Source organism: Calypte anna, chromosome 17 (assembly GCF_003957555.1).
Source record: "Calypte anna isolate BGI_N300 chromosome 17, bCalAnn1_v1.p, whole genome shotgun sequence".
In the NCBI taxonomy this organism is placed as follows: Eukaryota; Metazoa; Chordata; class Aves; order Apodiformes; family Trochilidae; genus Calypte; species Calypte anna.
Genome location: NC_044262.1, coordinates 5,029,350 through 5,040,668, shown reverse-complemented (window position 1 = coordinate 5,040,668; position 11,319 = coordinate 5,029,350). Strand labels below are relative to the sequence as shown.

The window sequence follows — 11,319 nt, the reverse complement described above, 5'->3', positions numbered from 1 at the left end:
GTGGCAAGGGCAGGAGGAGAGGAGGGGGGGGGGGTGGAGCAGACCCAACCCCATTTATAACCCTTTTCCTCCTCCTTGTTGAGGGCCAGACCTTGTTCTTGAACTGTCTGGCTTTTCCAGGGCAGACAGCTTTCCCTCAGTTCAGGGCATTAAATAATTAAATGGAGGGAATAATCGTCGCTGAAACCCCCTTGGGTTCGCACTTCCTCGGGCCCTGTGATTGCTGATATTTTTTTGGGTGAAATATGACCTTTTTTATGATCAAAGGGGATCAGAGTTCCAAAGGAAAGCGAAGAAAAAAAAAGATGTAAAATAAAAAAAAAAAAAAAAAAAGGGCAAGCATTTTCTTTTTTTTCCCAATCCTAGCGGTCTGGTAAAGTTTCTTTAGACATGCAAAGATTTACACACCTTTCTGCAGGGTGCCTTAAATTACCCTCCAACTCTTTACACATTTCCATGAGCAGAGCAAGAACAGTAAGTCATTGAGAAATTAACTGGCCTTTCAGTAATATCCCCTGTCGGCCTTTCAGAAGGAGAATGTCTAATGACTTTTTTGAAGTAGGGGTCAGGGTTTGCTTTTTTTAAATAAAACAATCTGTATTAATGCAATTTCCTTTTTAGCTGTAGGATTTGCCTTTTTTTTTTTTTTTCCCAGCATTATTTTTTTTTTCACTCCACCAGCTACACCAGGCATCTAAAGCAAGACTCAGTTGTTTAAAAACCCCCTCCTGGTGTTTCCTAAACTTCTCTTTTTTTTTTTTTAAATAATATTTTAAGTGAATAAAACAACTTTGGAGCTGTCAAGGTGACTCTGGGCCATTCTTATGGCAAGATTGGGGTGGTTTAGTCCCACAGGTTTGGTTTGCCCATGTGGGGTTTGCTGAGCTGGAGCTGCTGGGTTGACAGGGTGGCACCAAACTGGGAGGGCTGTGCCAGGCTCTTTGGGGTGAGGATCTGGGCAGCCAGAGCTGGCTGGGTTTGTAGCTTGCAGCCCTGGGATGGACATAGTTCTGTTTGCCAGGTCTTCAGCCTCCTCTCTTAAAAAAACATAAATAAATAAAAATGAAACGACCCAAAAGATGACTTTTTGGTAATGTCTCATTGGGTCCTTCTAGGGGTTCCCTGATATTTCTCTCATGCTGGGGGAATATCTCAGGTTTTCCCAGCTCTGGCCATGCCATGGATCCACTGGTGGATCCCTCCAGCTGGAGCAGGGCAGGGCAGCACCCTTGGAGCATCACTTGGGCTGGAGATGCTCCCTGGGTGCTCATCCTCCTCCTTCATCCTCCCCAAATCTTGCCCTGAGGATGTGGTTGTGCAGAGAAACCAGGCTGGCTTGCCCACATCCTTAAGGATTTTCCTTCTGGAGCTGCACCTCTGCTCTGCCACAGGGAGGATGTGTGGAGTAAAGAAATAGTAAGGACAAGGAGAGAGGAGATGGTGGAGGGATTAATGGTGTCCAGCCAGGACCCCACAACCATCCCTTGGGGTGGGTGTCCCTGTGTCCTTCCTGGGGACATCCCCAGGCTCCAAGGGGATGCCCACAGGGGTGACAGCCGGGGGGTTCTTGCTGCAGGAGACCCTCCTGCCCATCCCTGCCTTTCCTCACAGGAATGGTGTTTTCTCTGTCCCCTGATTTCTCCTCCATCCCTGCCAGGCCCCAAAAGCTCAGCGTGCCCTGGGTTAGCTCCTCTCCTCCCCTCCCTTCTCCCCCCCCTCCCCAGCTCCCTCCCAGCTCCCTGTCTCTGCAGTCAGCAGCACCATTATAAAACACCCAGGGCCCTCGCTGAAGGTTTTTCTCCCAGCTTTTTTAATTCCCTGTCTTTCTGCCTCGTTCTTTTGCTCTTTCTTTCTCTCCCTCTCTTTCTTTCCCTGCCAGGAATCCCAGTCCCAGATGAACCAATACTCCGTGGCTCTGCTATTTCCCTTTTATTCTCCCCCACCCCCAACCTCCACACCCCCCCCTTCAACAGTGAGATGGGAAAAGAGTGAACTTAAAAAAAAAAAAAAAAAAAAAAAGAAAGAAAGAGAGAAAGAAAGAAAGAAAAAAATCAAAGCTGCACATATTGGATCCAGATGTGCTTACAGCCCTTTCCAGCAATTTAATTAAATTCCCCCAGACAGCCAGGAGGATTTCTTAATGATCAAATTTCCCTGGCTTTCCTCCTAAAATGCCCCTCTTTCTCCGGCTGGCTCTTGCTCTGGCTCCCTGATGGATAGCCAGCTCGCATTCTTCCTGCTCCTCCCCGCCAAGGCAATGGGGAGGAAGGGGACATCTCCCCCCGCTGGTATTTTAGCTGAGCACTCCGATGCCCGGGCTGCCCGTGCCACCAACCTTCCTGTTCCAAAAACCGGGATCTTTTTTGCCCAAGAAACGTGAGGACGAGGAGTCACCTCCCTGGAGGCTGGGGATGGTGGCAGGGATGCTCCGGGATAGGGATCCTGGGTGCCCGGTCCCGTTCTCTGGGCTTGGCACCTCCCAGGGTTGGTTTTGGGTCAGGTTTGGGCTCGCACTGCACCCCCAAAACCTCCTTTGGAGCTGGGGGGGTTATTGGGGTGGGGGCAAAGCCCCTGGGGGGGTATGGCTGGGCTGTCAGGGCTTTGGGGGCAGCTTGGGGTCCCCTCTCACCACGGCTGGGGCCAGGAGTGGCAGTGGGGTGACCCACACTGTCCCAGCCAGCAGTGGGGGACACCAAAGCGGTGTCTGTGTCCCCCCCGAGAGGTGTCTGATGGGTCCCCCCAGTGCCACGCAGCTGGGGACAGTGACAATGTGCCCGATGCTGCCACCCCCACAGGGTCCGGGGTTTCACAGCACCGGGGGGACTCCAGGTTCTGCCTGGTTCCTCCCCCCGCTGCTTTCCCCCCCTCCCCTATTTTTTCCCTGCCCTGTGCGCTCAAACGGGGTCATTTCCACCCCACTCGTGACATCTCGGAGGTGTTGCCCCCCCCAAACCCAACCCACCTAGGTTCCACGCTGCTGTCCGGCGAGGTGACACCGCAAAGCACCGTGTCCCCACAGCACCAGAACTTGTCACCACGCTGCGAAGGTGAGCGCGGGGCACCCCACGTGGCGTGGGGAAGGGAAGGGTGGGAACCGAGGGGGGGGGTTGCGTGACGGCACGTCAGAAAAATGCCCCCCCGGGCCCCGGCCGCCTGCTGCACGCCCTGGAAGAGCTCCACCATCCGTGGGTGCCACCTCCCCAGAACCCCCGGGGAGTGACATCCGTGGGTGCCACCTCCCCAGAACCCCCGGGGGGTGACATCCGTGGGTGCCACCTCCCCAAAACCCCTGAGTGGTGACATCCGTGGGTGCCACCTCCCCAGAACCCCCAGGGGGTGACATCCGTGGGTGCCACCTCCCCGGAACTCCTCGGCCCCTCCTGGGTGGTGGGTGCTGCGGAGAGGGTGCGGGATGGGGAAGGGTGCACAGGGGGGGGGACATGGGGTGGGGGGTAGGGATCGGGTTGTATGGGCACAGCACCGACACTGACACCCCCAAAACTGCCACCCGAAAGTGACACCCCCGGGGCTGGGGGAACTGTCGGCTGCACCTGTGCCCCGGGTGTACCGGGGGTGTACCGGGAGGCGGGGGTGTTCTGTACAGGGGTGTCCCCGGGGGGAGTGTCCGGGAGGAGGTGACCCCGAGGGGTGCGTACAGCGCGGGGTGTAGCGGGAGGGCTGTAGCGAGGAGGTGTACGGGGAGGGTGTAGCGGGGAGCTGTAGCGGGAGGGTGTGCCGGGTGGGTGTAGCGGGAGGGTGTAGCAGGGTGTGTAGCGGATGGGTGTGCCGTGTGGGTGTAGCGGGAGGGGTGTGCCGGGAGGGGGTAGCAGGGGGTGTAGCGGTGATGTGCAGGGTTTGGGGGGTTGAATGAGGGGAGGAGCGCCCGTGGGCGGTGCAGCGGGGAAGTGCACCGGAGGGCGGGGGCTGTACCGGGGGCCGATGCGAGCACCGGGGGTTGTACTGGAGGGGTGGTGTCGAACCGGGGAGGTGGTGTCAAACCGGGGGCTGATGCGAGGACCGGGGGGGGTACTGGGGGGGTGGTGTCGAACCGGGGGAGATGGTATCGAACCAGGGGGGTGGTGTCAAACCGGGGGGGTGATGTTGTACCGGGGAGGTGGTATCGAACCGGGGGCTGATGCGAGGACCGGGGGGTGTACCGGGGGGGGTGTTGTCCAACCGGGGGAGGTGGTGTCGAACCGGGGGGAGTGGTTCGAACCGGGGGGGGTGAGTGTCAAACCGGGGGCTGATGCGAGCACCGGGGGTTGTACTGGGGGGGTGTTGTCGAACCGGGGGGGGTTGGGTTGGGATGGGTTGGGATGGGGATGGGGGGGTCGGTTTCCGGGACGTGCGCGCGCTCCCGCTCCCCCCTTTCCCCGCGCGCCAATCCCGGCCGCGTGCTGCCCCCTGCCGGCCGCGCGGCAGCCCCGCCCCTCCGCGGGGCCACGCCCACTCTTATCAAACCACGCCCCCTCGTTAAGCCCCGCCTCCAAGCTCCCCGCGCGCATATCAGGCTCCACTCACAGACAGCTCCGGTACTTCCGCTTCCGGCAGCGGGCCCGGGGCAGGTGAGGGGCGGCGGGGCTGAGGTGCGGGGTGGGGTCCCTGTGCGGGGATGTCGGGCACCGGCGCTGCGGGGCTCCCTGCCCGTGAGCCTCGGGGGTTCTGCGGCCACTGCCGGGCTCGCCGCGGGGCTCCGGGGGCTTCAAAGGTGTCCGGGGTCCGTCCCGCGGGGGTCTGTCGGGGTCCGTAGGACTCTGCGTTGGGGGGGGCAGTGAGGTTTGGGGTCTCTCCTGGGGGATTTGGTGGCTCCTGGGCTGCTGTGGGGGTTTTACACCTCCTCCCCTCTCAGCCTTGCGGGAGCTGCTCTGGCTCTGCTTTCCCCCTGAAATCCGGGGGGGTTGGTGATGCCTCGGAGCCCCTCAAACGGAGGGGTTTGTGGCAGAGCCCCCGCCATGCTCTGAGCCCCCCCTCGGGTGTTTCTGCTGCCCCCCGATAGCCCCAGGGCGCAGCTCTGCGGGCAGGAGATAACTGGGCTGCACGGGAGGGAATTTTGGCTACGGGAGGGGTGTGGGGGGGGGGAGGAGATCTTGGTGTTGTTTTGGGGTGTTTGTTTTAGCAGCTCAAGAGGAGGAGGAGGAGGGTTGGGACTGCTGTTCCTGTGTGCAAAACTGCTGTTTTGTTTTTGTAGGAGGGAAAAGCCCTTTGGGAAGGAAGGAAGGAGAAGCCCTTTGGGAAGGAAGGAGAAGCCCTTTGGAAACGAGGCAGCCCTGCCATGCAGGAGGCCCCTGGCAGAGCAGAGCACGATGCCTTTCCTACACGGCTTCCGCAGGATCATCTTCGAGTATCAGCCCCTGGTAGATGAGATCCTGGGGCTGCTGGTGGGACAGGATGAGGAACAGCACAACTCCTGCTCGGGGTGAGGAAACAGGGCTGGGAGAGCAGGGGCTGAACCCTCGTGGGGTGTTTTTGGGGTGGGTTCTGCAGCTGAGGTTGGGAATAAATCCTGCTCCGGGTGAGGAGCTCATCCCATGGGTTCTCCTTTTGCTGCTGTTCTTTGGGAACAGGAGCAAACAGCAGCACTCCATGTGTGTCATGGTTTAACACCCAAACCAGGACAACGTGATTGCCAGGAACAGCTCTTTCTGCCTGACTCAGGGCACCAGAACCTGAGCTGGGCTTCAGCTGTGACTCTGCTGCTCCAGAATCCCTCAGCTGGCAGGTGGGAGACCCAGTGGTGACAAGATGGAGGATTTTTATTTTTTATTTCCCCTGTGGTGCTCTGTTAACCCTTGCAAACACCCGAGATGTCTGCAGTTCAGCTGAGTACCCAGTTGTTTTTGTGTCTGTCTGGGCAGTGACAGGAGCCAGCTCTCAGCTGTGAGACGAGTCTTGGAGAGGGAAACCCACTCCCCATTTTATCAGGAAGGGGTGAGCTATGCCCTGCTGAAGGTCACCGAGCTGGGGCTCCTCCCTGCTGCAGAAATCCTCCTGGAATTTGGAGCTGACCTCAGCTTTGAAGGTGAGGCTGGGGAGCTGGGAGCTGGGGAGGAACCAACTGGTGAGGAGCTGCTCTGGGTGACATCTGGGGCCAGCTCAGCCCCCTACTCCTTGCTGGGTTAGCCCAGATCATAGAATCATAGAACTGGTTGGGTTGGAAGGGACCTCAGAGATCATCAAGTCCAACCCTTGATCCACTCCTCCCGTGGTTCCCAGCCCATGGCACTCAGTGCCACATCCAGGCTCTTTGGAAAGATCTCCAGACACGGAGAATCCACTACTTCCCTGGGCAGCCCATTCCAATGCCTGATCACCCTCTCCAGAAAGAAATTCTTTCTAATCTCCAACCTAAACCTCCCCTGGCACAACTTGAGACCCTGCCCTCTTGTCTTGCTGAGAGTTGCCTGGGAAAAGAGACCAACCCCCCCCTGGCTTCAGCCTCCTTCCAGACCAAGTCCCAGGGATGGCCCAGGGGGTTTGGGGCCAATCTGCATCTCTGGGGGGCTTTTCCCAGAGGTGGAGCCATGACAAAAGTAGGACCTGGAGGGAGGGCTGTGCCAGCTCCTTTCTCATCACTGTGTCCACGGGGCCCTCCCCAGATTCCTCCTCCCACTCTGGCAGGTGTTGGGGCTGTTTTGGGGAAGCTTTTGACTCTCCCTGACTCTGTGGGTTTTTTTCCTCAGATCCAGTTACCTACTACACCCCCCTGCACATCGCTGTGCTCCGTAACCAACCGGATATGGTGGAATTCCTGGTGCACCACGGGGCCGACATCAACCGGAGAGACCGGGTAGGGGCTCAGGGCTCAGGAGCAAGGCCAGAGCAGGCTGAGCCCCCTTGGGATTTGGGGCTGTGGGGAGAGCCCTTGCTGTGTGCTGCTTCCCCTTGGTGACCTCTCGTGCTGTTGTCCTGAGTGCTGAGGTGCTGGGGCAGAAGTTGGGGTTGCCTTTGGGGAGCACACCCCGTGTCTGCTGCAGAGCAACGGGTGGGGTGAGGCTGAGGTGGACAGACCCCTCCCTGGGGATCCACCAGGGAAGTGTCAACTTGGATTTCAAGGCCAGGTTGGATGAGGCCTGGAGCAGCCTGGGCTGGTGGGAGGTGTTCCCTGCACGTGCAGAGGGTTTGGAGCTGGATGAGCTTTAATATCCCAACCCAAACCATTCCGTGATTTTGGGGGATGGGATGAAACCTGCTCTGCTGGCCATGGTGAAACCCCAGCAGTGACTCTCTGGAGGTACTCACAAATAGGTTTTCACACTGACTGGTGGTTTGGTTTGTTTTGTTTTTTTTTTCCCCATGCACAGATCCATGAGAGCAGCCCCCTCGACCTGGCCAGCGAGGAGCCTGAGCGGCTGCCGTGCCTCCAGAGGCTGCTCCAGCTGGGAGCTGATGTCAATGCTGCTGATAAAAATGGTCTGTGTGCCCCACTGGGTGCCCCCAGCACCCACCTCATGGCTGGGCTGGAGCACAGGGGGCTGGGTCCTTCCTTCTTCCTGCTGCAAATGCCCTCTGGTTACAGCCTGGGCTGGGAGATGGCTGCGGGGACCTCCCTGGTGCTCTGTGCTTTCTCCTCCTGTCTTGGCCATGTCAGTGGGAGGAGGGGGCTGAAACCAGCTCTGTGCAGTCCTTGGGAGATGGGACAGGGCTGTCACATCACAGCCTTAGGTCCTCACATGCTCTAAAAGCCACTCTGCTCTGGTGAGGCCACAGCTTGAGTCCTGTGTCCAGTTCTGGGCCCCTCAGCTCAGGAAGGAGATTGAGGTGCTGGAGCAGGTCCAGCGAAGAGCAAGGAGGCTGTGAAGGGATCCAGCACAGATCCTATGAGGAGAGGCTGAGGGAGCTGGGGGTGTTCAGCCTGAAGAAGAGGAGGCTCAGGGGAGAGCTCATCACTCTCTCCAACTCCCTGAAAGGAGGTTGGAGCCAGGGGGGGTTGGGCTCTTTTCCCAGGCAACTCTCAGCAAGACAAGAGGGCAGGGTCTCAAGTTGTGCCAGGGGAGGTTTAGGTTGGAGATTAGAAAGAATTTCTTTCTGGAGAGGGTGATCAGGCATTGGAATGGGCTGCCCAGGGAAGTAGTGGATTCTCCGTGTCTGGAGATCTTTCCAAAGAGCCTGGATGTGGCACTGAGTGCCATGGGCTGGGAACCACGGGAGGAGTGGGTCAAGGGTTGGACTTGATGATCTCTGAGGTCCCTTCCAACCCAGCCAATTCTATGATTCTGTAATCTGGGGACATCACCCACCTTGCATGTGTGGCCTGTCCCCACAGCTGTGTACCATCATGGGGACAGCAAGGAACTTGCCAGAAGGGAAGGGCTGTTTCTCACCATACGTGGCTGTCTGGTTGGTGGGGGTGGGTTGTTTTCCTTCCTTCCTTTCAAGGTGTCCCTCTGTTTTCATCTGACCTCCATTCCAGGGAAGACAGCCCTGCTGCATGCCCTGGCCAGCAGTGATGGTGTCCAGATCCACAACACTGAGAGCATCCGTCTGCTGCTGGAAGGAGGTGAGGGAAACCTTCTCTCTCCACCCACAATCCCTCCAGGCTCATTCTTTGTACAGCACCAAGCACTCCCCTCTCAACTCCTTTGTGTTCCACTGGAGCAGGAGTAAAGCCCAGCAGTGCCTCGTTGTGCTGTCCTGACTTCACCAGCAGTGTCAGTTACCTTCTGACCCTCCCTCCTCTTCCCTGACCCTCCCTCCTCTTCCCTGACCCTCCCTCCTTTTCCCTGCCTGACCCTCCCTCCTTTTCCCTGCCTGACCCTCCCTCCTTTTCCCTGCGTGATCCTCCCTTTCTCTTTCCCTCCAGGTGCAGATGTCAGAGCCACCACTGAAGATGGTGACACTGTTTTCACTTATGTCATCTACCTCCTGGGAGAGGTGGTGTGCAGCAGCACCAAGGAGGTGCAGGCCATCAACCACTTCTGCTTCCGTGTCACACAGCTGCTGGTGGCCCACGGTGCCAACCCCAGTGAGTGCCCAGCTCCTGAGTCCCTCACCTACCTCTGCTTCCAAAGCTTCAAATGCCACTTTCCCCTGCTGCGTTTCCTACTGGAGTCAGGGGCTGCCTACAACTGCTCCCTCCATGGTCCCTCCTGCTGGTCGGGCTTCCACGTCGTCTTCGAGTGCCTCTGCTCAGACCTCAGCATCTCTGAAGATGACAGCTGCTCTACAGAGCTCGTTCAGAAAGGTCAGACTCTGCTGGAGCTGATGATGGCCAGTTCACAAGCCATCCAGCTGCCCACCAATTTTGAGGTCAACACCAGCGTCTGTAAGTACCACGGGGAGAAGATCAGGACTCTCTTCTGCTCCCTGAAGCAGCTGGAACGCTCCCCACAGACACTCAAACATCTCTGCAGGGTGTTTATCAGGCAGCACCTTAAACCCTGGCCAGTAGATGTCAAAATCAAGGCTCTACCTCTTCCAAACAGGCTCAAGTGGTACCTCCTCATTGATCACACTGCTGCCACCCACGAGGACCTCTGAGCTACACTCACACCCCCCCTGTCACCTCCCTCCATGGTCATGGTGTGCCTGTAGCCACCACACAGATGTCATCTCTGCTCTGGAGGAGCAGATTTTCTCCCCAGCCAGGGGTGTTTTCTCCCCAGCAAGAGGTGTTGCAGTTTTTCTCCCCAGCCAGAGGTGTTTTTCTCCCCAGCCAGGGGTGCTGCAGTTTTTCTCCCCAGCCAGGGGTGCTGCAGTTTTTCTCCCCAGCCAGGGGTGCTGCAGTTTTTCTCCCCAGCCAGGGGTGCTGCAGTTTTTCTCCCCAGCCAGAGCTGTTGCTGTCCCTGTGCCTGTGGCTGGGCCAGTGCTGTGTTTTGGGACTGTGTTTGTTTTGGGCACGCTGTTCCATGTGTCTGTGGTCACCCTGGGTTGTGTCCTGGGGAGGGGGTGAAAAAAGCCCCTGGACACTGGGGTAGAGGGCTGTGGGGTGGTCAGGGTGGTGTGAGGGGACAGGCAGCTTGTCCCTTTTCCATCCCATCCCTGGTGGATGAAGCTGTGCCTTAGGCATCCACCAAGGGACATCTCTGAGGTGCTGACCTCCAAACCAGACAAATGGATGTTCCTCAGCTTTGTGTAAGGACAGGGAACAGGAGGCCAACTGCTGGGTGCCTTGTGCCTCCCTGTTCCCTGTCTCTCCTTGCTGACTGTTCCCAGGACTGTGCTCTCCACTGCCTCCTTCCCAGGAACAAAAAAGTTGCAGCAGGGTTTGGGGTTTTCTTTCCAAGCTGCTGCTGGAAGGCTCCAACCTCTGGGGTTGGACATGGAGATCCTGAGCCTACAGCTGCCTAGCTCTCCCCCTTTCCTTGTGGTGTGCCAAAGCCTGGCCACAGAGCTGAAGCCCACAGGGTTTCAGTTTTGGAGGTTTTTAATTTTGTGCTTATCATGGGGGACAGGTGTAGAAGATGAAAAGAGGAAAGAGCTACTCTGAGCAGGTACAATTCAGAGCAGGTGGGATCTGGGATCCCTGGCAGTTTGCCTGCACAAGGGGTTGTCTTCCTCCCTTGCTCCCCTGTCAGCATCTGTGTTGTACCTTCTCCCACCCCACGGAGCTGGACATCTTGATAAATTGATGTTTAAAATAATAATGGGATCAAATTCTCCCCTGCTGTCTGGAATGGGAAATGAACAATTAAATGAGGCCTTTATAGTAAGGACAAGGGGTTTGTTCTTCTGCAGGGGGGAGGAGGAGGAGAGGGCTCTTCAGGGATGGAGGAAGGGGACCTGTGTGTGGGACAGGCTGTAAATGGGGTCTGTTTGCCTGTCTGGCCAGCTGTGACAAGGAGGTGACCAGGGCTGGGAACAATGGAGATGGGTGTGTTCCAGTCTGGGTGTTGGGCTGGGGCTGGGCACCACCTGGAGCCTGTGGGGAGGGGCTGAGGTGGGGCTGGAGGCAGCTCTGGGTGGGTTCCCCAGTAACACCCCATGCACATCAGCTCTGTTTGGGCTTGTCCCATCCCCGAGGAGGACACGGAGGCCCCTGGATTACATCCACCTCCTCTTCAGCCACATGTGGGAGCCCTGCTCCATGTAAGAGGCCCACACAAAGCCCCAGACCCTGGTGTTGCCTCTTCCCCACTGTAGCAAACCAAGATTTCTGCTGCTTGCCTTGCCCAGATTCTTGCTGTGACCAGCAGCAAGCTCAGAAGCAGGAAAGGGACACAGAGCAGTGCCAGGCAGGGAGCCCAGCCCCTCCCAGAGGTGCTCCAAGCTCCTGTTCTCCACTTGGAGCCCTGTGTGAATGTGGTCAGCAACCTCCTGGTGCCCCCCCTTCCCGGGGGGACCCTCTTGCTCCCATCCAGAGCCCCTGAAGATGCCATCAAG

The 11,319-nt window shown here is 57.8% G+C and overlaps 1 protein-coding gene across 2 annotated transcripts; it reads left to right on the top strand.

The window, feature by feature from the left end:
- Positions 1-5,192: 5,192 nt before the first annotated feature.
- ASB6 (ankyrin repeat and SOCS box containing 6) lies at positions 5,193-10,867 on the top strand. 2 transcript variants are annotated; one of them, XR_003988252.1, is made up of 7 exons: positions 5,193-5,416; positions 5,856-6,019; positions 6,681-6,787; positions 7,302-7,410; positions 8,411-8,497; positions 8,801-9,638; positions 9,724-10,866. XR_003988252.1 is itself a non-coding variant. In XM_030461075.1 (6 exons), exons 1-6 carry the CDS (start codon positions 5,304-5,306, stop codon positions 9,475-9,477), a joined length of 1,257 nt encoding a protein of 418 aa, XP_030316935.1. In that variant the 5' UTR covers positions 5,193-5,303; the 3' UTR covers positions 9,478-10,867. The 2 variants fall into 2 exon arrangements, 1 of the variants encoding a protein (XP_030316935.1); XM_030461075.1 differs by having other exon boundaries at positions 8,801-10,867.
- The last annotated feature ends 452 nt before the right edge of the window (positions 10,868-11,319 follow it).